Below are 25,049 nucleotides of genomic sequence, written 5' to 3'. Positions count from 1 at the left end.
CACCTGCATTTTCAGTTTTAAAATGAAAGAGATTAGTTTGTAGTACGAACTGTGACCACACAAAGTAATCATCTTAAAACTTTCAAACTCTCAGACAGATAATTCTAGGAGCAGAGACCTCACTTATCGTGTTCACTGCTGTATCCCCAGCCCAGCATGCAGCATGGGGCCTGACGCAGGGGGTACGTGATGCCGGATGTGTGTGCGTGTGAATATGTGTATATGAGTGTGTGTGTGTGTAGGTTATCTACACATAAACAGATATATTTATTTTAGCTCTTTGTATAAAATTTTATAATTTTCTGTATGAGATCTTACACTTCTTTAAATTTAATGATAGGGTTTTTTTGCTTAGTGAATTGAGTCTTTTTTATATTATCATTGTTATGTTTGCTGATGTTTCTCTAGGCCACAGTGTTTTTCAGTGAATACCCTGTTGGCATTGTGAGGCACACTTCTCATTGTGTGGGACAGTGGTAAAAGACAAGCAGCAGCCACTGTCGTCATGACAGCCAAAAATGTCCCCGCACGTTTCTAAACACCCCTAGGGTAGAGGAGCGGCTGCTGCTGTCTGTTGAGCACTGCTACTAAGATAAAGGCATGAAATGGACTTCTGTATGTTGATTTGTATTATAGTTTGTGCCAATAGATTTGTAAAGCCCTTTATTTTCTAAGTAGACACTTATATGCAAATGACAGTTTTGTTTCTTTCGAGTCCAGTAAATTCCTTTTATTTTTTTCTTGTCCCATCCCATGCAATGTTGGATTGAAGGTAGCTGGATCCCAGCCTCGTTCCTGAGTGAAAGAGAAAGCATCTGATGTTTCAGCATTAGTATGAGGGTTGCTGTAGGGTTTTGGTAGACAGCTCTGATCGAGATAGCCTTCACCTGATGAGGGGTTTGCTGGGAGTCTATTTTATCCTGAACGGCTGTGGACGGCAGAGCCGCTGTTGATTGGACTTTTTCATTCCATACGTTGTAACTCTTTCGCTCTGCTTCATTCTAAGTGATATCCTTAGATCTGTGTTTCAGGGCACCAGTTCTGTTTTCAGGTGTGTCTAATCTGCGATTTAACCCAACTATTGAGTGTTAGATTCCAGTAACTATGTTTTTTATTTCTAGAATATACATGTTTTCACATGTGTGTGTATACATACCTATATATGTATATGTGAACACACATATGGACATGGCTTTTTTCCAAAACTCCCTTTTTCCCCCTTATGTTTTTATTTCTTTTGTGTGTTTAATTAGCACATAAAATTGTGCACGTATTTATTTTATGGTCTCTATCCAAGTTCTTGAGGGCCTGGCCTTGCTGTTGGTCGTGTCTCCTGACTCTTGCATGTAATGGATCCCTTCCTTCTGTCTCATCCTCTTGGATGGTGGGCCTATCTTTAGAAGGGGAGTAATCAGGTGGAGTCCCTGAGTCAGGCTTCTCCAGAGTGTTTGCAGTGACTTCAGCCAGGCACCTGGGGTGTGACTGGCCTGTGACCCATTTGGTGTAAACTTGCCCAGGGGTTTCCTGAACTCGCGTGTAGAGCAGGCTGGGGCCCCAGAACCGCATTAGAGGCGCAGAGCAGTGGTGCCAGTTCCTGGGGCTGGGAGACTTCTCCCTTCCCAGGCCCACACTCCTTTTTCCTCTGGATTCTTAGACAACTGTTTTTTTCTAATTCAATTTTTGCTGAGATTGTAGCCCTTTGAGGGTTCCAGATGTATGTGAAAGTGTCAGATTCAACTTCTTTCCACTCTAAGGGCTTATATCCTATCCTGCAGGACATTAAAATTAGGTGACTTCCAAACCAAGGCACTTTTAAGTAAAGGAGGTTAGTGTTAGTAATTACGCCAGGATGACAGGTGTGACCCAGGAAGTGTGGTCACCATGGTTGAAATCCAAGACCCGCTTGTACTGCTGGATAACCCACATCCTGCTAAAGGCTTCAGTGACTCTCTGGTTAGAGCCTCAGGTCGTTTCTCTTACTTTCTTGCCAGGCTCTCGTAGGCGTTTAAAAGGATGTTTTATATTTTACCTCACGTTTCTGAGTGCTTATGGTATGAGAGTTTTTAGGTTATCTAGTCTGTCCAATTGCCAGGGCAGTCTGTCGTCAGTCTTTTTTTTTTTTCTTTAAAGACTTTAAAATTTTTCCTTTTTCTCCCCAAAGCCCCCCGATACATAGCTGTGTATTTCTAGTTGTGGGTCCTTCTACTTGTGGCATGTGGGATGCCGCCTCAGCATGGCTTGATGAGTGGTGCCATGTCCGCGCCCAGGATTCAAACTGGCGAAACCCTGGGCCGCCGAAGCGGAGCGCGCAAACTTAACCACTCGGCCACGGGGCCAGCCCCTGTTGTCAGTCTTAACATTAGGATCTTTCTCTGTCTCCTTTGGTTCATCTTAAGACGGAATATTAGAAGGAGACAGTGGAGAGCCTGGAGAGGGGCTGGGCAGGGAGGGGGAGAGGGAAGTAGGAAATGGATATGGAGAGAGAAAAAGAGTGAGTAGAAGAGAAACCGAGAGAGAGGTTGGAAAGAGGGTGATGGAGAGGCTGATAAATAGGGAAATGGAGAGAAAGACAGACAGTCAGAGAGCACATGAGCGAGAGTCAGATGTGTGTGCACAGAGAGATGCACACAGAGACACACACGTCCAAGCACAGACTCAGACCTGGAGGCCCAGCACACAGAGACGTGTGGACCCAGAGACACGCAGTCACAAAGCCGCACACATGGATCACCCTGAGGGATGCAGGCAGCTTAGAGTAGACGGTGCAAATAAAAATAACCAAATCGAAGTGTGTTAAAATAATCGGAAAGAATAAACTTGAAATCAGTGGGAGTAGAAAAGATGGCTTTTAGGGGCCAGCCCCATGGCCGAGTGGTTAAGTTCACGCACTCCGCTTTGGCGGCCAAGGGTTTCGCCAGTTCGGATCATGGGCGAGGACGTGGCACCACTCCTCAAGTCATGCTGAGGCGGCATCCCACGTGCCACAACTAGAAGGACCCACAACTAAAAATAAAATATGCAACTGTGTACCGGGGGGCTTTGGGGAGAAAAAAGGGAAAATAAAATGGGGGGGGAAAAAAAAAGAAAAGCTGGCTGTAGAATTAACTGAAGTTGCAGTAGCAGCAGTTCCCCCACAGCCACGGCAGCAGTGGTTGTTCAAAGAGGGACGTGGACGCGGGCTGCTGGGACTGGGGCTTTCCCGTGGCAGCTGCGGGAGCACCACTGGCGTCAAGCTCTTGATTTTGGTCTCTTGGGCACTAGTGAATCGAGATAGTCACTGATTTTCAGGTAGTGGGATAATAGTAACTAAAAAGTAAAAGTAAACCAATCTGATTTAAAATTAACAGGCTTTATTTGTCGATTAAATATCATTGTCTTGCAGATCATAGCCAGACTTAGAAATGTGATTATCTAAAATATTTTCACCATGTCAAATATTTGTCTAAAGACAGAAAACAGGCCCAATGGTGTCATCTCATATTAAGCTTGGGATTGTCACCTAACCACAGTGGCCTTCAAGTCAAAGTCGACTTTCTACCATGAAGTTCCAAAACTATGAAGGAATCACAGAATCCTTGAATTCTTGGGCCCTGCCCACGGACATTGTCTAGAAGAGATGGACAGCCCATCTTTTGGATGAGTTTTGGCACCGTGGTCAGCCTGGGGTCCAGCAGTGCAGAGAGAGGAGGGGGGCGGTGGGGTTTCCACTTGTGCAGACTGTCTTCTGTGTCTCCTTTCCGTCCCTGTTAGACCTGGCACGTATTTGACCTCGCTGCACTTTCCTGTTTCATTTTTACAGGTTTTCCAGACCATCAGTGAGAGATAATGACTCCCACTTATTTTAGATACTGTTTTATTCCATGGATCCTTTGTAACACTGGTGCTGGTTTAAAAGCTGAGATGAACAATTGTGGATCACTGATACTCTGACATCTGTGGAAAGGGCAGAAGAAAATTAGGTTACCTGGCATAGAGTACTGCTAAATTAAACTGATTTGCAAGCATGCTGTTTGATTTATTTCTAATTTTGAATAAAGGGATCCTCTTATACCTTGCCCTCAGCTGAAACGTAGACTGAAAGCAGTGTGACCAAGTATTTCCATTATCACCTGCAAGTCTGGCTGGCGATAGACTCTTGGAAGGACTGCTCTCTCAATAGTGTAATTTGACAGTGGGTCTTAATAGGTGTCATCAGCATAAAGAAACAGTTGTTCACAACTCTGCTTCCTAAGCGTTAGGTTCAAGTCAGTTCTAGGCATTCCGTAGCCTTCTGCCTTTTTTCTCCACAGCACCACTCCCTCAGGCTGGTTCCTCGCGTCATCGCGGGAGAAGCTGCGTTCTCTGATAGCAGTTTCCAGCCAGGACTCGAGAGAACAGAGACTGTGTAATGACGGTGTCGCTAGTTTTACGTGTATATTTTGAGTTTTCTGTCTTGAGCACTGAACTAGATGCTGTGCCATACTTTTTTTTAAATACCGTAGAATTTTAACAGTCAGTGTTTATGGGGCGCCTGCTGGGGCGGATACCCTGCTTACTGCTTTCTATACGCAACTTCTCCTCTTCACAGCAATCCTCTGAGTGAGGTGGTGTTCGCCTGCGTATAGATGAGGAAAATGAAACCCAGAGTACTATGGCAGTTTGCCCAGGACCAAAGAGCCAACAGAGATGAATTCACAGCTAGATTCTTTACGTTATAAAATATTTTTTTCTCCACCATTTGAGCTTCTCTTTGGGGACTGAATGATTCCTAGAGCTCCAGGACTGTCGACTTTCAGCTTTCTAAATGTGGGTTATAGGATTTGTAGAATATCTTGATGGGTTTTTCACTGTTTTTGTTTTCTCCACTGGTCCTTCACACCTTCACCTTAGAAGGATGCTCCGTGACAGCGGGGGCTTGATTCTGTTTTGTTCACTTCTGTACCCTCTGCCTGTGGAACTGAGCAGTACCTGGCCCCTGGAAGATGCTCAGTGATTGTTGAATGAATGAGTGAAAACCGTGGCAGGTTGGACTGGTCTTAATAACTCCCCCCAGTATTCCTACTGTGGTATCTAATAAAATGCTGGTTGATTCCCTCTCACTGTAATAATGAAGGTAAATATGTGACAGAAATAAGATGATGTGTTTTGAAATCATCTAAATACACGTTTTGTCTCACCATTAATTGACTGTAGCACTTCGAACAATAAGAATGAACTCTTATGACCATGGAGTAATTGGTGTAGCTAATAGGACAGGTAAAGATTCAGACGTGGTGACCACCCCAAAGCAGTCTTTAAGTCAGAATAGTTCAAGAGGACTGAACACAATGCCTGGCATATGGTAGGGACTCAATGCTGGTTTGTTCTGTTAAACTGAACTCTATTGAGTAGCCTTAGCAGGAAGAAAAAGCGGTATAACTTTCTGACTCTTTAGAGTCCACTGCTTTGTTTAAGCCCTTGTTTTGAACGCGCTGTTCTCTATCTCACAGAGGTTGTTCGGATCTGTTCTCCACTTCACCAGCTGGCCCTGTGCTCTCATGCTGTCTTCACCTCGTCTCCCGGCCTGACTCAGTGCGTGTGGGATGCACTCTCTCAGCTGCCCTGTGCCCTCCTGGAGGCCGGCTGCATGCTGCCTTGCTTTGCAGGGCTCTTGGCCCCTGTGGTGTTCCCAGCCAGCCCATTTCTGCAGGGCTTGTCTCGGGCTGGAAGTACTCCAGTGGGCTTTGCTCTTCTCAGTAAGCGCAGTGGTCTCTGCTCAGGTGGCACCCAGATGGCACCCAGCCAAGTGAATATTTAAATTTTATAAGTTATGACTTGTGGGTAAGTTAGCACATGAGGTATGCAAGAGCTGGATGGGGCAGGTGGGAAGATGGCAGCTGTGTGGGCTCTGGGAAGGCAGTGTGAGGGGAGGGCTGGGGCTGGGTGAGTTTCTGGGGAGGCCCAGGGTGATGAGGAGTACTCACTGCTGGATCGAGGGAGCGTGTGTGAACAGTCAGCACTGGGACTTTAGAACGGGTAGCGTGCTGTCAGTCAGAACTGACTTTAGCAGAGTGGTGAGCATTCTTTAGCAGTGAAGTTTATTTCATTTGCAGACTCTGATTTTAAGCTTAATATCCCATGAATTTCTTCCTTTCAGTTCTTGCCATTCAGAAAGTGAGTGGCACTAAGGCCACCACACTCTTCCAGATATGTCCCATCATCATGTCATGTGCATGTGGGGTGTCCTTCTGCTGGACTCTGCAGCTGGGGATGGTTTCCTTCATGGCTGAACTAGTACTTTGGTCGCGCTTGACTTCAGACTGTAGGTCTGAGTGATACGGTGGGTTTGTGTTGCTTGGCCTATGAGAATTCTGCCTTTTCCCATGTTTTGTTCCTCCCATAGTTGCAGTTCCCTTGCCGAAGCACGTACTGTAATTACTGTGTCTCTTCCAGATCGAGGACTGCACTCTGAAGCTTGAGTTGTAGGAAGCACCTGGCACTTCCTCGTTCCTTTGTGCTCTGCCATTTTCCTGTTTGAGTCAGTGCTAGATAAGCGGGGTTCTGAGGCTGGCCTGCCGTCATACGAGGGGTGACTCAGAGACACCTGTCCTCAGACTTGTCCTGTACAGAGTTAGCCGGTCACCTGGCACCTGGTGTCGAGTTTTGTTACTTTGCACTCTACAGTTATGGGTTAGGATTGGAGAAAATGCACACGGCATGTTGTTAAGTGCTTTTTTCAAAGTAGTTCCTTGCAGCTCATGAAAAAGCTGCCCCCTAACATGTATAAATATCCGAGCCTGCTTTCAAGTAAAAATTCGCCGATGATCTCGGTTTTCCTCAGCCTCACTGCGTAGCCCTGTGTCCAGAAGCAAAGAATTCCTGGATTTTCCTATGTGTGGAAACTTCCTAGTTATCTTATCCAAGATCTTTATACTAAAACTTAAGTTCTAGGGAGAACTTGAGAAAGGTGGTTTTGTGGACCCAGCTTTAGGAGCTTCTGGACTTCTCCTGCATCAGCCTTTGCCTCCTGCGGCTCAGCTCTCACGCTTCAGTCCTTCTGGGGCTCGGGGTCTGAGGCAAGGCCTGGCCGAGCAGGGGTGGGGAGACTTAGCTCTGCACTCTGGAGACCAGCTGGGGACCAGAGTCTGGGTCCAGTTGTGTTACTACCCAGCTGGGCACGCCCCTCTCTCGGCCTCACTTGCCCACCTGTGAGTATCCCATGAAAGCCTGGTCTTGGGGGCTCCTCTGAACTCTTCATGACTTGCTCTGCGTCCCTGAACTGGGCGGAGATGATATGTGGCCTCCTACCCACGCAGGAAACCATCTGTGACACGAGTGAGTGTTCCCATCAGACCTAGAATTGTGGCTTGTCCGTAAGGAAACATATGGTGACCTTTTCCTTGTGTCACACTTGGTCGGGAGAGTGTGACATGTGATTCCCGCTCTTTGGTTTTCTGCGTGGAAGATGGAGGAGTCATCCTCCCCTTCCCCGTGGCCTGGTCAGACCAGGAGGTGTGTAGTGTCGCCACACATGGGACCGGGGCACCTCCGCCCAAGGGCCGCTCTGAGTTGGTCAGTTTTGTCAGGAGCTCCTTCAGCAAGCGGACACTGCTCATGGGGAGACTCTTGGTGTCTGCATGTCCTCCTCTGACTTCTGGGAGGGGGTCCAACAGCCACGGCACGAGCTCTGGGCCTCTCCCTGGAACACCAGCACGGGCATGTCCAGCCGCCTAGCCATCTAGAGGATAATAAAGGCTCAAATGGTTTTCATGTGTTGTTTTTAAAGATATGTTTTAAATTACAAAAGTTGAAACAGATTAACAAAAATAATGCTCAATGCAGAAAACTTAGAAAACACAGAACAAAAAAAAAAAAAAAATCCCTCAATTGCAGTATTCAAAGGTAAGCAAACATTGGTGTATATTTTCAGTTTTCTGTGCTGTGCATATTCCCCCCTCAGAGCGATACCATGCTGCTTTCTTCACCTAATGACCTGTGATGTACCTATCTGCATGTGAAGGAAATACTCTCCCCGTGACTTTTTAATGGCGGCATGGCATTCCACCATCTAGATGCGCTGGCATTTACTAAAGCAATGCCCTCTTATTAGAAGCCATCTCTCAGAATTGGTGACGTTGCTGTTCTCAGCCGTTTTGAGGGCTTGTAGACCTTACAGCACCGGATCCTACTCTCCAGGCGTTGGGCGTTGTCTCCCAGGACTTGTTGGACTTAAAAGCAGGATCTCAATTCCCTAAGAAATGCCAGTCTTGTGTTGTTTTGGCTCCACTGTCGGCTTCAAACAGAAAAGCTTTACACTTCTTGCTTGTGGTATTCTACAAACCCTTACTGATAATTTTAATAATATAGTGGGTCTTAAAGGACTCTGATCTGGTCAGTGAGTCTGAGTTAGATATTAAAGGAACACAGAAGGAATTTGCAGTGCTGGCGTGTCCAAGGCCGTAGAGTTGAGTTCCTGGTATGCCCGGGTGAGAAGCGCTGCGTGCACGTTGTTTTCAATTGATGTTTTTCTGTGGGACCACGGGTTCAGGATTCTGGAAGTTAACTGTATCTGTCATGGCTGGGATTACATACTTGCCCTCATTTTTATATTTAGAAGTCCTCCCTCCCCCCCCAAAAAATTTAGTAGAACATTTGTTATTTACCTTTTTTTATTGTTTTGGTGGGGGAGATTGGCCCTGAGCTAACATCTGTTGATTAGCTACTAAAGCTAAGGATGGATACCATCTGTTTTTATTGGTGTTGACTGGGTTTATTTGGAAATTTATCGAAATAATTGAACTCAGGATAGTTTTCATTCTGATGCTAGAAGCTGATTTGAAGACCATTCTGACTTTCCAATATTGGTCTTCTCTCTTTCCTTCCCTAACTTAATTTTTTTGTTTAACCGTTCTTTCCCTATGGAATCAGTTTTTTCTTAATCTGGAAAAACTCTTTCCTGATGGGATTCTCAGTTGCACTGGGGGCCTGGTGTAGCCAAATGATCTGATTGCTCAAGAGAAGCTAGAAATATGTATTTCTTTCTTTGTGGTATGTGTTTGAAATATAAAAATCATTATATATTGGCTCAAATTTTAAAAAAAGGAAAGAAAATGTGTGAATCAAAGAAAACACATCCAGTGGCCCAGATTATGCCCACAGATGGCCAATTTTGCAGCCTTTGCTCTAAAGGATAAGTTTTGCCTTTTCAGAAAACAGCAATCGTAATTAAGCGGAGTGTGTGCATGCAGTCTCAGCCAAGCTGCTGAGCTGCAGCCTGTTGTGCTCACCTTTGTCAGGGAAACCCTTCACCAGCTGTGGACTCAGACCAGTCAGTGGTCGTGCACAACTCGCTTCAATTGCGTGTTAGAACCCTGTCCTTCTGTTTTGTAGCATCCTGCATGCATAGCAGGTTTAAAGAGAAAATGGAGTTTTAAGCTAATAGATCTCCAGCCAGGTGGCTAATTTTTGTGTGACTTTTTCAGATTTCTAAATAGCGGTATTCTCAATTGAATCTGAAAGAACTATTAACTTGATAACTGTGGGGTTTTGCCAGAATCCTTGAATGTATTAGCAATTTAACGTTGAAAAATTGAAACTTAATCTTGGCTCTCCTTGGTTATCAGATGGATATTCATATATTTTCTTTTTCTTTCTTTAAAGATTTGAACATGGAATTCAATCCTTCAGACCATCCTCGGGCCAGCACAATATTCCTCAGTAAATCTCAGACGGACGGTAGGTTCCTAATTTATTTATATTTCTTTAAAAAAAAAAAAAAGCCTCCTGTTGGTAACTAGCCTGAGTCTTATTTTCTCCTAGATGTGGTTCTCAGAGTACCACTGGAATCCCTTCAGTGGCCCCCAAGTGTATCGTTGATGGTGGTTCCCTTGGGGTTTCTTTCTTCCGCAGTAAGTTAGGTTTCAGAATTTCCTATTTGAAGCAACTATCCTCATCTTGCTGGTCAGCTGGATTATTTCTCCGTACGTACTGGGGCAGTAGTTTCTACCCTGAGAGTCAGAAATTTTCCTTTAAGAATTGAGATTTGCATAAATTCTCAAAAGATCAGAAGTGTTTTTTTAGACAGTGTATAACAGAAAGCAAAATATAAGCCTTAAATAGAAGTGTCATTATCCCTATTTTGTCATTTCAGAGCTGAATGGGGTGGTTGGGGTAGGTGTTTTCTTTTTGCCGAACTTCTCATCACCAGTTTATTCTGCGATTTTTGTGATTTGTCCTGGGTGTGTGTGCAATTCTCCTAGGGGGTTTTCTCTTCAGCCCCTGGCTGATCTTGATGTTCCCTGGCTTCTGGCTACAGAGGAGATAGAAAACATGTACAAGACAGGGAACACAAATCTTCTTAGTGAGATTCCTGTAGAAAAGTATAGCAGGAGAAACTTGTTAAATGATCACGTAGTGACCAGCTGAGTCCTGCATGATTGTGTCCCTGACTCTTGGCAAATCGCTAAGCTCTAGTTTAGAGAAGATCCTAAACTGACTAGAAAATAAACATATTTAAGACAGTAAGTTCATTTGTCAGAGCTGATGACTGCTCAGTAATGGTTAGGTAGCAGTTTTCACGTGGTAGAACGCTAATGTGACGTTAAGCAGGCCGCTGACTTGATTGGAAAGAATTTGGTGCATTTATTAAAAACTCAGTGTTTCTAAGAGTAAGACTGGGTCATTGTAGGCATCAAATACTTGTGAAGTAAGTTTTGAATGTATTGGGTAAAAGAGACAGCATTTTTTCCCTGGGCTGATGAAGTGGGAAGCCATTGGGAGGGTAGGATATTGCGAGGGAAGGAAAGTGGTGGTGGGGATGGGGGTTTGGGACAATGAAAAATGGGAATCATGAACAGTTTTTTGCACTTGATGGCGCTGTGAAAGCAAGTTATAAGGTTGGCATACTTGGAGGTTTGCTTTCTTGCTTCCTGTGACTTGGGAGTCAGACCAACATCATTCGGAAAGCGTTCTCACAAGATGCACGTGAAATCGCATTAGAGCCTCTAAGCAGGTGGCACAGACCTTGACTGTCATGGTGAAAGGAGACTCAACGGCTGTCTGACCTGATGGAAGGGTTGCCCCAGAGACGAGTTAGGGAGGCGTATTGCCCCCTTCACCTTTCCTGCGGACCTCCTCCCCCTTCCTCTTCCGGAACTCAGGGTATCAGCTACTCCGACCCTTCTGTGTATTGTTTCAATTTCTCCTTAAATGCTGGATCTTTAAATTCAACATGTAAGCATACTTGAATCTCATGGGTTAAAAACAAGAAAAGGAAAAATAACACTGTCTCCCACAGGTACTCCTCTCTACTGCTCTGTTTAGTGACAGCTTCTGTACCATCTCTGCTTCTTTCCTTCCCTGCACTCTTCCAGCATCTTCCTCCTACCCCACCTTTCCCTGGAGGCTGCTAGAAAGCTTGCCCAAGGACGTTTCACCTCCTCCGTTAGCTCTTGACCTCTCATGTGGTACTTGCTGCCATTGACTATTCTTTGCTCCTTAAGACTAGGGACCTATGTCTGCCGATGAAAGTAGGTTCCTCTAACTCAGTCTGTCACAAACAGAACTTAGTAACTGTGGTTGACGTCCTGCATTTCCTGCCCTGCCCAGGTCCCCACTCCAGGGAAGGCCTTGAGTTTTCCTGGACTCGTCCCTCTTCCACGTTCTCACAGGCTGGCTGTGGTGCTGGAGCTGACTCACAGTGGCTTTCACCAGCTGACTGGGCACGTTTGTTCCCAGCTCCAAGTCAGTGACATGGTATTGGGAGCATTCAATAGCCACGATGGGAGTTTTTACACCATGTAAATTGGCAAATGCCACAAATCAGGACATTCTTTCTTTTTTTCTTTTTTAAGGCAGTTATTAAACATTTATCAGCACACCATTGCATCCAGGTAATCAAAGGTGTATTAATTTTTGCCTCTTAAACCTCCCTTGCATCTGACTACCCTTCCATAGCCCTGTGCTGCCGCCTTGGCTCAGACCCTAACCTCCCCCTTGGATTACTGGCGCAGCCTCTGGGCCGGCCTGTGACCGTATCCCCTTCCAGTCCTGTGTCTGTGCTGTTGATAGGTGAAGAGACTTTCTGTAAATCAAGTCTGATTATGTCACTTGCTTACACTTTTTTAACGGCTCCCCAGTTGCCTTGGAATTAAATTCTGAACGCTTTAGCAAGGGATGCAGGGCCCTTTGCAGTCCACCCTCGCCTGCCTTCCCAGCCTGCTCTCTTGTTTTGCTCCTCTTTTCTGCAGCCACACTGAGTCACTTGGGTTGCCCCAGTGTGCCACTTGCCCTCATGTCCCTTTGCGTTACCTGTATTTCCCTTTCTTCTTCCACACAGCTCCTTTCCTCAGTCTTCCAGGCTCGGCTCTGCTGTTGTGTCCTCCAGAAGGTGTCCTTGGCCCTCAGACTGGGGGAGGTGGGCCTCTCGCAGGAGCTGTGAGTGCTTGCTTTACAGTCATAAGTGGAGAGTGGCGTTTAAAACAATTTCCTCGTCTGTGTCCCCAGCAAGAGGGAGAGGACCATGTGATATTGGTTCTAAGTATTCCCTCTGCCTGGTACAGAGGATGTGTTCAGTGTAGACGGTTCCAAGATGGAAAATGACAAGGCCAGGAAACATTCTTGATTTGATTGTGATCATTCTTCACTTGGATAAACTTAGATTTCTGTTGCAAGACCCCCATACTTCTGAGAGTACTAGAACAGTTCAAAATTGTGGGTCCCACCTACGCCCCCTTTTTTTGGGGGGTGAGGAAGAGTGGCCCTGAGCTAACATCTGTGCCAGTCTTCCTCCATTTTATATGTGGGTTGCTGCCACAGCATGGTTGATAAATGGTGTAGGTCTGCACCTGGGATTCAAACCCGTGAACCCGGGCCACTGAAGTGGAACGCACCGAACCCAACCACCATGCCACAGGGCTGGCCCCCCCTATTTTTTTTAATTGGAGGAAATGTTGTAATGTGACTCACAGCACCTTTTAGATTCCTTTCTTTTGAATCTGGTGTTCTCTCTTCTTTTCTTCAGATTGACGTACTCCTTTAGTAGTTTAGAATGGGTTTATGGGTAGGCGGCCATTGTTGGGGTGATGACAGTCACGACCACAGCCTGTGCTCTTGCGCCTTCGAAGCTCTCTGCTCTGCAGACCCCTCACCTTTCCCTCCCTAGCACGTGATGTCTGACAAACCAGCTTTGTCTGCCGTGCTCCTCACCCGCCACCTGTTCACGATTCTGATTTCGAGGGGGCCTGCAGTAAGTCATCCGGAGTTTCTTGACTGTTAAATTCCTTTTCCCTCTGGATAGCAAAGAGATTTAGGCTGGATTTGGCACCTTTTTCTCTGTGTTCGAACGGAGGCTGGAAACTTTACCAAAACAGAACGATAATGGAGTGCTTGCCTCCTTAGACCTCCCCAGCTGGCTGAAGGTAGGGATGGTCCATCAAAGCCGGGCTGACTGCTCTCTCCATCCTTTCTTCATACAAATGGGCGGTCGTTGCAGAACTTCTTTGTATGAGAGCCTTTCCGTGAAGATGGGACCAAGGGTTCCTCAGGGGGCCGGGCAGCCGGAGGGAGAAATTAGTTCACTTAGCCCACCCTACCTTTCATTTTTGCTTGTGGGGGAGAATTATAGTTTCTAGTGTCTTTCCTTTTTCTATCCTATTTTAATTCATTATTTCAAAGACATGAGAGCCTGCTCTTAAGTATTAGGAGAAAGCAAAAACTACATTTTTTATTTTAATTAGTATGGTTTTTAGAAGTTCTTTGCCTTAAAAAAGAATTTGGACAAAAATAAAAAACCTTTCTGTGTGTGTGTGAAATCTGTGTGTTTCTCAGTTTCTTGAAATAATTAAAGGAATAAAAACCACTTGTCTCCTGAGTGACTTGAAGCCAAAGGTAGAAACAGTCAAGTTCAGAAATAAAAGTAGGAGACGTGGTTTTCTTTGCACGTTCTTTCAGAAATACTGAAATGGCGACCCTCTTTTGTGGCCTGCCTTTGTCTGAGGCCGTGTCTCTGTTCCTGGGCTGCGTGGGACTCCTGCATCATGGCAGGAGCAGCTGGTCTGTTCTCCTTTCTCAGGCATTTGGGATGGCAGCCTCTGTGCTCTGTCAGGAGCTCTTCCATCGAGCGGTCCCCTGCCCTTCCTGTCATCGCTCGCCTGTGTCACCCAGTCTCTTTGTCACCTTCCTGTGCGCTGTGTCCTGGGAGGCGCCTTTCTCCAGCTCCCTGTCTGGGACTCTGTGCTTCTCCCTGGCATGTCCAGTTCCGCAGAGGACGCCTCCACAATTAGATAACTAAGAATCCACAGGAACCCAAAGCTCTACGACCAGTGATTTCCATACTTTTCCCCTTTGTTTACATGCCCTGGAAAATAATTTTCAAAAACTATGAACTACCTTAGACATTTTTATGTTGACTATAAAAGTTTTCATCCTATCAAAGGATATAATTTCTGATGTAAACATTGATATTTTAAAATAAAACTCTCCGTCTTAAAAAACATTTCAAATAAAATCTTAGTACCATAATGATTTGATAGTGTACTGTCAGTCATTTAAAAATGTACGAACATGCTCTTCTTTAGCAGTGGGAAGTTTCCCGTCCTTCTTTTTTCATCTTGAACTTGTATTTCCATGCCATTTTCTCCATAGAATTTTATCCTGACATAATGTATTTTGATTTCTGAAAGTCATTTATCACACTATCATACTTCTTTTCTATGAAAATATGGGTCTAAATTTGCTTTTTATTTCTCAGAATTATGTCTCTAAATGTTAAAAATAAATTTGGGATTGAGGTGTCATTATTATCATTAACCCACAGTTGATCAAAAACAACACATATATTAAAATTTTAATGAATAATTATTAAACAGAAAAGTCAGTTTTTGGAAAAACCTTTCTTCCTGGGCTGGTTCTGTGGGTATTACTTATGACTGGAGTGAGGTGCTAGTCATCAAGTCCTCTGCTTTTGTAGGTGTAAGTGCTGAGGAAGTTTGTTCGTGTCCGTAGGTAGATGGGAACGGAAGGAGATTTGTTGCGTCATATCCCTAAATTCTTTCTGCTCCATCCGATTCGTATGAAAAAAAATCTCCCAGGGATTTATCATCTAAAATAATTCCCAGTCATCAGCTCCAGTTCAGTCTTGCTCTCCCTCCCTTTGTTGACAGTGGGGAATTGGAATCCGCTTGATTCACAGGCGTTTCTCGCCCGCTTCTGCAGTTTCTGAGCAGGCTTCCCGAAAGGCTCTCCCCGCCATGCGCATCGCGTTGGATTCCATCCGCTGCTCTTGTCGTTTGGCGGCGCCTGGGTTCCGGTGATACAGTCCGCGCGCAGCTGCCTCTGCCGCTCACGTGGTCCCCGGGCCGCCGCCTCGCGCCCTTAGGTTGGCGTGTGTCCCGCGTGTGCGCGCCTGGGCCTGTCCGGGAGGACTCGAACAACACGCTCGCGGGACGATCCCCAGCTGCCCTTTTCCTCTCAACGAGGGTTTGAGCTTTGCTTTCGCTCTGACGAGATCTGAGTAGACTTGGGTGCGTGTCCTCGTGTGCCCTTGCTGGCAGAGGTCGCGCTGCTGTCACACCAGACAGCTCCGTTGAGGCAGCTCCCGTGCCGAGCCGGCGCTCCTGCCGTGGCCGCCCTCTGACGCGCGGCCCGCGGTCTGCGCTCCCGGCCTCTCCGAGCTGTGCGGACGGGCGTCTGCCCACCGGACGACATCGTCGCTGCGCGAGGGCCGCAGACTCGGCCCCTCGGAGAAATATCCCCAGGACGGCTGACCCCGCCGTGCTGCGCAGGTTACGGAACCGGGAGCAAAGGTGCTGCCTCACCCCGGCGTCGCCGTCCCTCGGTCGGTGCCCGGGCGTCCTGCCCGCGGGCTGGCGCCTGTCCGGGGCGCAGGAGGGGCAGCGGCGCCCGCCCCGGCCGTCGCCAGGAGCGCCCGGTCCAGCCCTTAGCGTGGGGCGAGGTCGCTGCAGGGAGGCCCGAGGCCCCCTCCGGGCTGGGCGGGGAGGCGCGGCCGGCCGGCGCAGGAGTCCCCCTGTGGGCTCTGGGACTGGCCGCGGCCTGGTCGGCCGTCCGTCAGCTTGGCGGTCTCGTAGGCTGGCCGCGACGTCCTGTGCGGTGGCCGTGGGCGCCCCTGCCCCGTCACAAGGTGGTGTCCTGAGGCAGTGGGGTGCGGCCTGGCCGCGGGAGCGCGCAGCCAGTGTCTGCGCTCGGTACCCGGGAAGCGGGCGCCCGGGCCCCTCAGCTCCGAGTGGGGCGCCGCGCAGCCACGCGGTCCCAGGCCCTCCGGCTGGAGCCACCGCCGCCATCTTGGCGCGGTCAGCGCGTGTTCTGATGCTTCCTGCTGCAGGGGGTCCACAGATCCCTCGGCACCGTTGCGTCCGCGTCCGAAGTCACCGGCCTTTCTCTCCTGCCGGCCTTCTCTCCCCAGCGCATATTTTCTTAAGGAAAACCCCCCTGTGAGCCTGGGTCCCCAGCCAGCAGCCCAGAAGTCCTGTGGTCTTCCCTAAACGCCCGGTGTGTCCTCCTCCCTCTCTCCGGGTCTTCGCACTGGGCCCGTGGCCACGGCCTCTCCCGGCGTCCACCCCTCCGCCCTTCCCTCCCCAGGCCGCGGACGGAGCCGGCGGGAGCGCCCCGAAGCGTGGGCGCAGCCTGGCCTCCCTGCTCAGACTGCCCCTCCGTGGCGCCCCACCCACCCACAGGGAACGTGAGGCCCTGACGTGGCCCATGGCCGGTCCCCTGGGGCCCCTCCCACCGTGCACCCCGTTCTGAGCTGCCCCGGCCCGCAGCCGGCCTCTCGGTTGCCCCCTCGGCTTGCCCGCGCTTCGCCCTCCCGAGAGACCAGCCCCCATCGGAACAGCCTGAAAGGGGGGCAGGCCCTGGCTTGTCAAAATTTCATGGGCAGCATTTTTCTTTCTTTCTTAGTGGCAAGTAGAATAAAAGTGTACCGTAAAGTTAGTGGCATTAAATTCACCGTAATTTGTGTATTCCTCTGTTGTGGAGATGATTTTTTTTATGGTTTGTAAATAAAGAGATAGTAGGTCTATTTATTCAACTAAATTCCATGTTGCTTAGGATGGAGACTGTCTTCCTCGGGGTGCGTTCTCTGTACCAAATGCAGAGGCCAGCACGTGGAAGAAACCTAGAAAGGAGAGGGGTGGAGTGGATGAAGTAATGAAAGAAGGCAGGCCAGGAGTCAGGATCCATCCTGGCAGATGTGCCATGGTGTTCTCGCAGCTCCCTGCCCAGGCGCTTTTCTGTTTTATGCTGCAGCGCCACTTTCTTCCACCTTCCATAACTCCATTAAAAAGGGGCACATGCATTATTTGGGGCCCAGGGAATGTCAGTCCTTTAGGCCCAGGCCGTGTATTTGGACTTCCCTCCCCCGTCTGAATTTGACAGGACCCTCCTGCCCTCTGGACAGCTCCCTGGCTCTGCAGTCATCCTTGAGCTGCACAAGCTGTGGGTAGATGCAAGGTCTCTTGGCGGTGCAGGGCCCTGTGAGGTCAGTGGGTGAGGGAGGCCTCTTTTGGACTCTGGCCCGCTTTTCTTGGAAGCATCTCCCTGCCCTGGTGTCTGGTCTCTTGGGTCTTCCGGTCTGGAGAAAGCTGCTTGCACAGTACACACTCAGCTGAAGCCAGGTCAGATCCAGAATGCCAGTGTGTCTCATTGTGCGTTTTACTGTACCCTCTCTCCTGACCCGTGCTTCCCCCAGATTCAGTTGTCAGAGATTGCTCAGTGAGCAGAGACCCAGAGCAAAGGCTCCAGGTGGGCATTCCCCAGGTGGGTGGGCTTGGTCCCCACTCCACCACAGCTGTGTGCTGCTGTTAGGGCCTCTAGCCTGCTGGCTGGTAGCAAGAAGCTCTCACTTTTAAACTCCGAGGACCTTTCGTCCCTGTTCCGCTATCACAGGCTAACCCTTTCTACACTTTCCACAGCTGCTCTGGTTTATTGCCTACTTTACATGGTTGATGTTTTTGGTCAACTGCCTGAGACATCTCGGGAGGCAGCTGAATTTTGTTGATAACCTGAGGACATTACCATATAAGGACAGTTAACACCTTGGAACGATTTCCTGAAGACAGTGGTGATTAAAAGCGCAACTTTCTGGAATCCACCTGCTGGAGCTGCAAGCTTAGCTTTATCCCTGCCTGCATGATGTTGTGTGTCTGATCCATGTGGTCTTCCTGAACTGCAGGTTTTTCATCTGTGAAGTAGTTGGTACCTCCTCGTGAGATTGTTGGGAGGACTGACTGTGAAATCTGTCAAAGCTCTGAGCACGGTACCTAAGACAGCATAAGTTCTCAGTGAGTGCAGCCCCTGCTCTGGAGCGTAGTTCTCATTTGCTTGGTTGGATTGAGTTTTTTCCCTGACCTGGGTCTCTGCCGTCTTCCCTTAGCTTGTCTTGGTTTCGAGTCCATTTTTATGCTGACTGCAGCACCTCACCCCAGAACACTGGAACTGACCAGGAGGAGAGGTGCTGGATACCAGCAGAAAAGTGGACAGTGGGCTCTGGGCTCTGCTGTGCCCAGGCCATCTTTTTCTGTCCATGTTTCCTTGATACAGACAGACTGACCCTCCCATTTAAGAGTTGCTTCCACGTACCTTGGAAGCAAACCAGGAAGAGGTCAGGTCTGAAATGGGGGCAGCATTTGATAGCAGTTCTTATAAAAGTATACACAGCACTTTGAACCTCACCTGAAAAACCAAATGGCAACCTCACGACCATGTGCCAGAATGGGTCTCTGGTGGGCCGACAAGTTTTGGGTTAACTGTGATGAATATAATCATAAACATCGAGAAACAATGTAAGTGAATATTGATCTCAGGATGGGGGAGGAAGCATGTAAGTTTCAAACAGCAATGGAAGAAATAACCTAAAAGTGAAAACTCTTGTCAAAACTGATCCTAAAAATTAAATCATCAAATGGGAAAAATATTGCAATATATATGAAAAAGGAGTAATACCTTGATGTATTAAAGAATTATTATACATCCAGTGAACATGCTAACACACCAACAGAAAAATGGGCAGTATTCTGTTTATGTGTGTGCACATGTATATTTGTACATGTTTATATATAAATGTCTTAGTTTGCAAAAAATGCACATAGCACATCTGTATAAGTATGCATAAAGAGAAGATTTTCTGAGAGGGGACACACCTAAATAGTAATAGTGATTATTTCTTGGTTGTGTTGGGTTGTATATCTTCTCTTATGTTTTTCTGTATTTTCCAAAGTTAAATTTTTATTTGTATTTTCTTCTTTGTATTGCTCTGTATTTTCTAATTTTTCTACAGTAAGCATGCAGTTCTTTTATAATCAGAAGAAAATTTTAAAAGAACCCACTTGATTTAGATCTCTCTGCTTCTGAGGGCGTCCTTGGGCCTGAGGTGTTCTCCAGGCTGAGTTGGCAGTGTACGAGACGGACACATGGTCTTTGAATGGTTTTCTGCTTATATCCTTACCTCCTTCTGCTTCTCTTCTCTCGCTGGAGTTTCCTGCTCTCCACCCCTGGTCTGCTCTAGACATCTTTGAAGTTTTTCTTATCTTTGCGTTTTTGTTTCATCTGCCTTGCTTACTTAGATTTCACTCTGAATGTGCAGAAAGTCCCATTTCTCTGTGCAGGTCTAGAAATCAGTGCAGGTGCAGGACAGTTCAGAGTAGGCCAGAGTTCTGGAGAAGCTGCCCTCCTGCGGAGCTAGATGCACCCTGCGCAGGGCCCGCACGCATGGTAGGTGATCCCAGCGGGGTGCACATTCGTGTCCAGTCACTGGTGTTGGCTGTGTGCTCAGCAAGGCGGGGCCTCAGGGTATCTTTGCATTTGCCTCCACACTTTGCTCCTCACAGGGGCTCAACAGTTGTGTTTTGAATTAAGTGAATGACTTAATTCACTGAATTAATGAAAATGGTGGGAATTGTATGCTAATGTCAAACTTATTATAAGAAAATACTGAACTTTCGATTGTTCAAAGCCTGATCTATTCTGCCCACAGGAAACAAGACAGGAAAACAAAACCTTTTCTTTTGAACCAGATTTTGTGGTCTACATTGGTTTTGCTATCTCAGCAATCAGTTTTACATCTCAGAACAAAATTATGTAATTCTATACCTTCTTGTCAAAGCCTGCCAGTCCTTCACATCCAGAGTAATTTATAAGCTAAGTAATTCTCTGTGGAATAGCTGAACTCGGCACATACCAGATCCTAATTAGCAGCTGTCCAGTGGCACTTGTTCTGCGCAGGTGCCAGGCACAGCGCTGCTGGGGTGGAGGGAGGGCAGTGCAGAGGAGGCCCGAGGAGCCCAGGGGCCTGTCTCCTGCCTGCCCCTGTCTGGACGCTCCCTGTCTGGGCCTGCGTGGGCTGCTGCCTCCTTGTCATAGGAAGGAGGTTGGATCACGTATTTGAGGACCTCTTCAGTCCTGATGTCCTATGGCTGTGGTGGCTGACACTTGCCTTGGGAGGGTCTGTTTTAGAGATGAAACGGGAAACCAAGGTAGTTTTTCTAATGCCTGTCTGTAAAGGGGGTTAGCTGAAATTGCATTTAGATTGTTAACAAATCCTCGAATAATTAGCACTAGGTTTTTTCAGAAAGTTGTATTTTTAAGAATAAAGAAATTTTATTTCTGTGACCTTGTGGCAAGGGAGTATCCTGTAGCACCCTAAGTGACCTAAGTTGTTTATCCTTCAGATCACAGACGCTGCCATTTACTCCTCACTCCTCATTCTATCTGGAGAAGACTTGTAATGCCAACAGTAGTGTTTTTGCTGATTTTTAGATGGCTTACTTTTAAAGGCCTCTAGTACATTTTCTGTCTGAGTCATTATGGACTATTGCAATAACCAGTTAAAAATCCTTTCAACGAACCATCATAGATGGGATCAAAGGAGATAGCTATTATTCTCCCAGGGAAGTCAGGTTTATGATCCACGTCAGTTTATTGCCTATTTTCCCAACAAAGCAAAATACAATTATCAGTGCTCTCAATTATGTAGGAATTCTGAGAATTCCAGAGATTTTGACTGATACGTTATTGGTAACCAAAAATATTCAGATTTGAAATGATTAGCATGTTTCTTATACCATTACATAAAACAAATGGCTGAAGCACTTTGAATTTCAGAACTGATTAATGGGCTCAGTGTTTCAAATGTATTTTAAAGACAGATTTAGATTTGGGTAATTTTATCCATCTTTTTTGGTGATGCCAGTGTAAGAGAGTCCACTTATTTTATTGTTTTCCCCCCATGGTGGTGTCTTCTTCTGCTCCAGCTAGCTTAGGGGAAAAGGAATAATTAGTTATAACTGGACCAGGGTAACTTGGAAACATTATGAGTCATTGGAACTAGGGCCTAAGAGCCCTAACGGGTCTACAGAAGCCCCTACCTTTTTCCCATCTCCTGCCCCCATTCTTCTCTGCATGGCAGCTGTATTGGGGGTCCTCAAGGCCACCTCCAGTTTTGGTGATTCGGTAGGGGGAATCATAGCCTCAAGGTACAGTCGTACTCAGGGCTGTGACTTTGTACAAAGAAAGTATATGAAGCAGAATCAGTACAGGGAAAATGTGGCTGGGCGAAGTCCAGAGGAAACCAGGTCCAGGCTTCCAAGAGTCCTCTCCAAGGAGAGTCACACAGGATGCACTGCATTTCCCCCGTAACGACTAGTGGCATTGCCAGCCAAGGAGGTGTCTCAGAGGTTTCGTACCCAGGATTTCTACTGAGGGCTGGTTCTGTAGGCGGCCTCTGCCAGGTATGTACCCCAATTCCACACTCCCAGGAAGAAAGCGGGAGTTCAGCATACACTGTCGTTTGTCCAGTTTTGGCACAGTGAGCCTTTCTTATCAGGGAATGGTGGGGACGGGACCCTCCCCAAATCCACGTTCCCAGATGCTAGCCAATGGCCTCCGTTGTGAGCAGGCCTTCTCAGGGATGGCAGTCAGACGTACTGTGTTAACTCTTTTCCACACAGCAGGAGACACATCTCACCCTGCCCCACCCCATACCTTTAGGTCAGGAGCTGGCCCTGATGGACTAGCCTCTCCAGATTCCCAGGAGAGAGAATTATCCCAGCTGGGCATGCATGTCCTCCCAGATCTGGGCTGTTATGCTCAGGACCACCCGGTACAAACTTGCATGTTGGGAATTCTTCCTGGCTGTGTAGGGACAGGCAGGTACTTTGGGGACTCAGGAGACACTCGAAGAAGCAGTCGGTCATAGGGGTGCCCATGTGGAGGAGCCTCTGAGATGCTGTGCAGACCTGATTTTGCAAAGGCCCTCTTAGGAGCAGCATTACAAAACAGTACAGGAAGGGGGCGCTGGATTCAGGCCCACGAACCCCAAGTGCAGACAGGTTTAGCAGGCCCAGTTACTCTGAGGGAACAGGTAGTGTGTAGGTGTTCGTTTGTGTAACACTGAGGTTCTGGAATGGATTTGGCTCTGTAGCAGTCTCAGTGCACTCTTGTTGCTCACTGCCCTAAGTGGGAGCACCTGGGCTGGTGGACTTGGCCTGGTTCTTCCTGAGTTTTCTCCTTATAGGAGATGTAAAGAACAGCATGCACTGTTACAATATTCCTCCTCATCTACTGTGGTTTTGTGTTTGTTTGTTTTAAAGCTATCTTGTTAAAACTTTCAGCCAGAACTATTGAGGATTCTGTATTTCAGCTCACACTCCTATTTGTGAATGATTCTTAATCTTTTCACTAGTGCCCGCATTAGAAGCTCTAGTAATTCTCTAGGCGTGGATATCTTTTATCTGCTGGAGGCAAGGGGTGATGGAGGGTGCGCAGGGGACCTCAGAGGCAGTTCCCATAATTGAGAGACAGAGCCTCTGCACAAACCTATTGCTGGGATGCCCTAGGAAGGGCTCAGTGTCATCTGTGGAATTTGCTGGAAACCCTGGCAGGTCTCCCGTCTGTGTAGAAAGTGTTCCCAGATTCCTCTAGCCAGTGGGAAGTCACCATGGAAACGTCGTCAGATGCCCATATGGTAGAGCAGCCCTGACTAGATGCACAATAATTGAGTATTAAAGAAAACACGCGCATGCATGTGCACATGAAACATATATGCCAGGAAGTTAAGACCCAGTGCTTCCTGCCAGCCCCTCACTTTCCTTTTCTTCTGATTCACATGTGGATGCTTATTTGGAGTTAGGTCAGAAGGAACCCTGCTGCCTCCCCACTGTGCCCAGCAGACCCAGTCCGCCGCTGATGTCTGCACTTGAGCTCTGTGTGCTGGTCTGACGGGCTGGGTAGGCACCTCTCCCACCGTGTCCTCAGACTGCTTTCTGCTTTTGTACCCTGAATATCTTTGAGATAGGAAGAGGGACAGCACTCATTCCAGAAAGGATAGGATTTCTAAGGAAAAGACGACTGTCTCCTTGTGAGTCAAAGAACGAAAGGTAAAGCTGGCAATGCAGGTCCCAGGCCCCTGGATCCGGTCCACCGGAGGCCTGTGAAAATGATGGCACCTGCATGTGGGGGTGAGTTCCGGGGGAGGGCACCCTCCTCAGATGAGACGTGGATTTGTATGCTGTCATTTTAGGAGACCTGAGATAGCACTGTTGATTCCCAGGGACCCAGGATGTCGTCTCCTTGAAGGACACCTATTCTTTATGTCCTCTGCCTGTAGTGGGCCTGCTCAGTAAATGTGTCGCTTGATTCTTATGTACCCTCAAAAGTAAGTCTTCAGGAAAGAAAATGCAAAATTCAGTGATGCTAGTTTATTAAAAAGCTCCTCTGGGTTGCCTGTCACCTTTGAACATCTCTGGGGCCAAGGCCCCTATTCTGAGCAACACTAAGGTCTGGGCCCCAGGCTGAGCCGCTCAGTGCAGGTGCTGCGCCGACAGCAGTGTGAGAAGTGGTCTGCTCAACAGGACAGTCGTGAGCTTTAGCAGCCCCACTGACGGAGGGGTGCTGCAGGGTGTTCCAGAGGCTCCCAGATGGAAGCCCAGGTTATTCACCACACCCAGTGTGGACAGTACTTAGTTTCCATGAACGCCACTCCGACGTGCATTATTTGTCCTGTGTTCACTGCTGTCGTGGGTGTTCTTGCTGTTAGTTAGTTTTCACTCCTATAGCACAGACCTGATGGGTCTAGTTGGGTTGGAGATAAATAGTCCTCTTATTTGTTAATCATCTTAAACAAATGCATGCATACAAGTAGTATGAAGTTTACTTATTTAATCCTTTGTTTAGTTATTGAAAGCTGTCCCCTCGGTTAATCACAGCGGCAGTAATTTTGTCCAGGTGCTGTGGTTTAGGTGGGCACGTGGATCACTGTGTTAGTGAGTTCGGTTCTGCATCTGTGCAGGTCACATGTTCTTATAAGTGGTAACTGAGCAGCGGGTATGTTGGTTGGTGGAAGGATGGGCCCACGACACAGGCCCAGTCCTTAGCAACCTGCAGGGGGTTGGCATGCAGCGTGTAACGTTTCTGTTGCATTTTTTGTTTTCACAGTGAGAGAAAAACGCAAGAGTCTCTTCATTAACCATGTAAGTGACGCTGTCTCCCCGTGTTCTTCATGATGACTGTACAGTGTAAAGAGCTGTAATAACTCTGCCTGTGATGGGTGAAAATGGTTCATGTATTTTGTTGCTATTTGAAGAGTGCGAACATGTTGCAGTGTATTTGTGCTCAGTTTGGCTGTAATTGGACAAGTGTGGTGTGGTCTTTACCCACTGTCCCCGACGTTTTCCAGAAGCCCCACACTGCTGCTTCATGGGAAGACGTGTGTGAACAAGACCACAGCAACACCACTCAGGTCCAGCTGAAAGCCACATCTGTTAATTTTCCAATCCTTTCTCTCTTCTGCCCCTACCCCCAAATCACTCTTCTTATTTGTGTGCCTCAGTTCCATTTGAATAAACACATGACCGTTTCCCACGAGGTTGTCTGCCTCCGCACTCTCTCCTCACTGATTGTCGTTTACAGGCCCAGTAGAGTCTGCATATTCTTTTGATGCTCAAAGAAAGGATAAACTTGACAACACTTTAATTTAAAAGGATTTTTGAAAAATCAGCTCTAGTCTTTTGTCCATTCTGAGCAGTATCGTTCCCCTGCTGGCGAGGCATAAAGTGTCCCTGTGAGGTGCTCCATCCTTCGTC

The 25,049-nt window shown here is 47.5% G+C and overlaps 1 protein-coding gene across 1 annotated transcript in view; it reads left to right on the top strand.

The window, feature by feature from the left end:
* The window catches only part of CCNY (cyclin Y), a 205,450-nt gene that overhangs the window by 131,342 nt on the left and 49,059 nt on the right, over positions 1–25,049 (top strand). The window contains exons 2-3 of the mRNA XM_046678233.1: positions 9,619–9,693; positions 24,403–24,437. Of these exons, the coding sequence (XP_046534189.1) occupies positions 9,619–9,693; positions 24,403–24,437 (110 nt within the window). The remainder of the gene's footprint in view (positions 1–9,618; positions 9,694–24,402; positions 24,438–25,049) is intronic.

Source organism: Equus quagga, chromosome 12 (genome assembly GCF_021613505.1).
Source record: "Equus quagga isolate Etosha38 chromosome 12, UCLA_HA_Equagga_1.0, whole genome shotgun sequence".
Taxonomy (NCBI): domain Eukaryota; kingdom Metazoa; phylum Chordata; class Mammalia; order Perissodactyla; family Equidae; genus Equus; species Equus quagga.
This window is presented reverse-complemented; position numbering and strand designations above follow the sequence as displayed.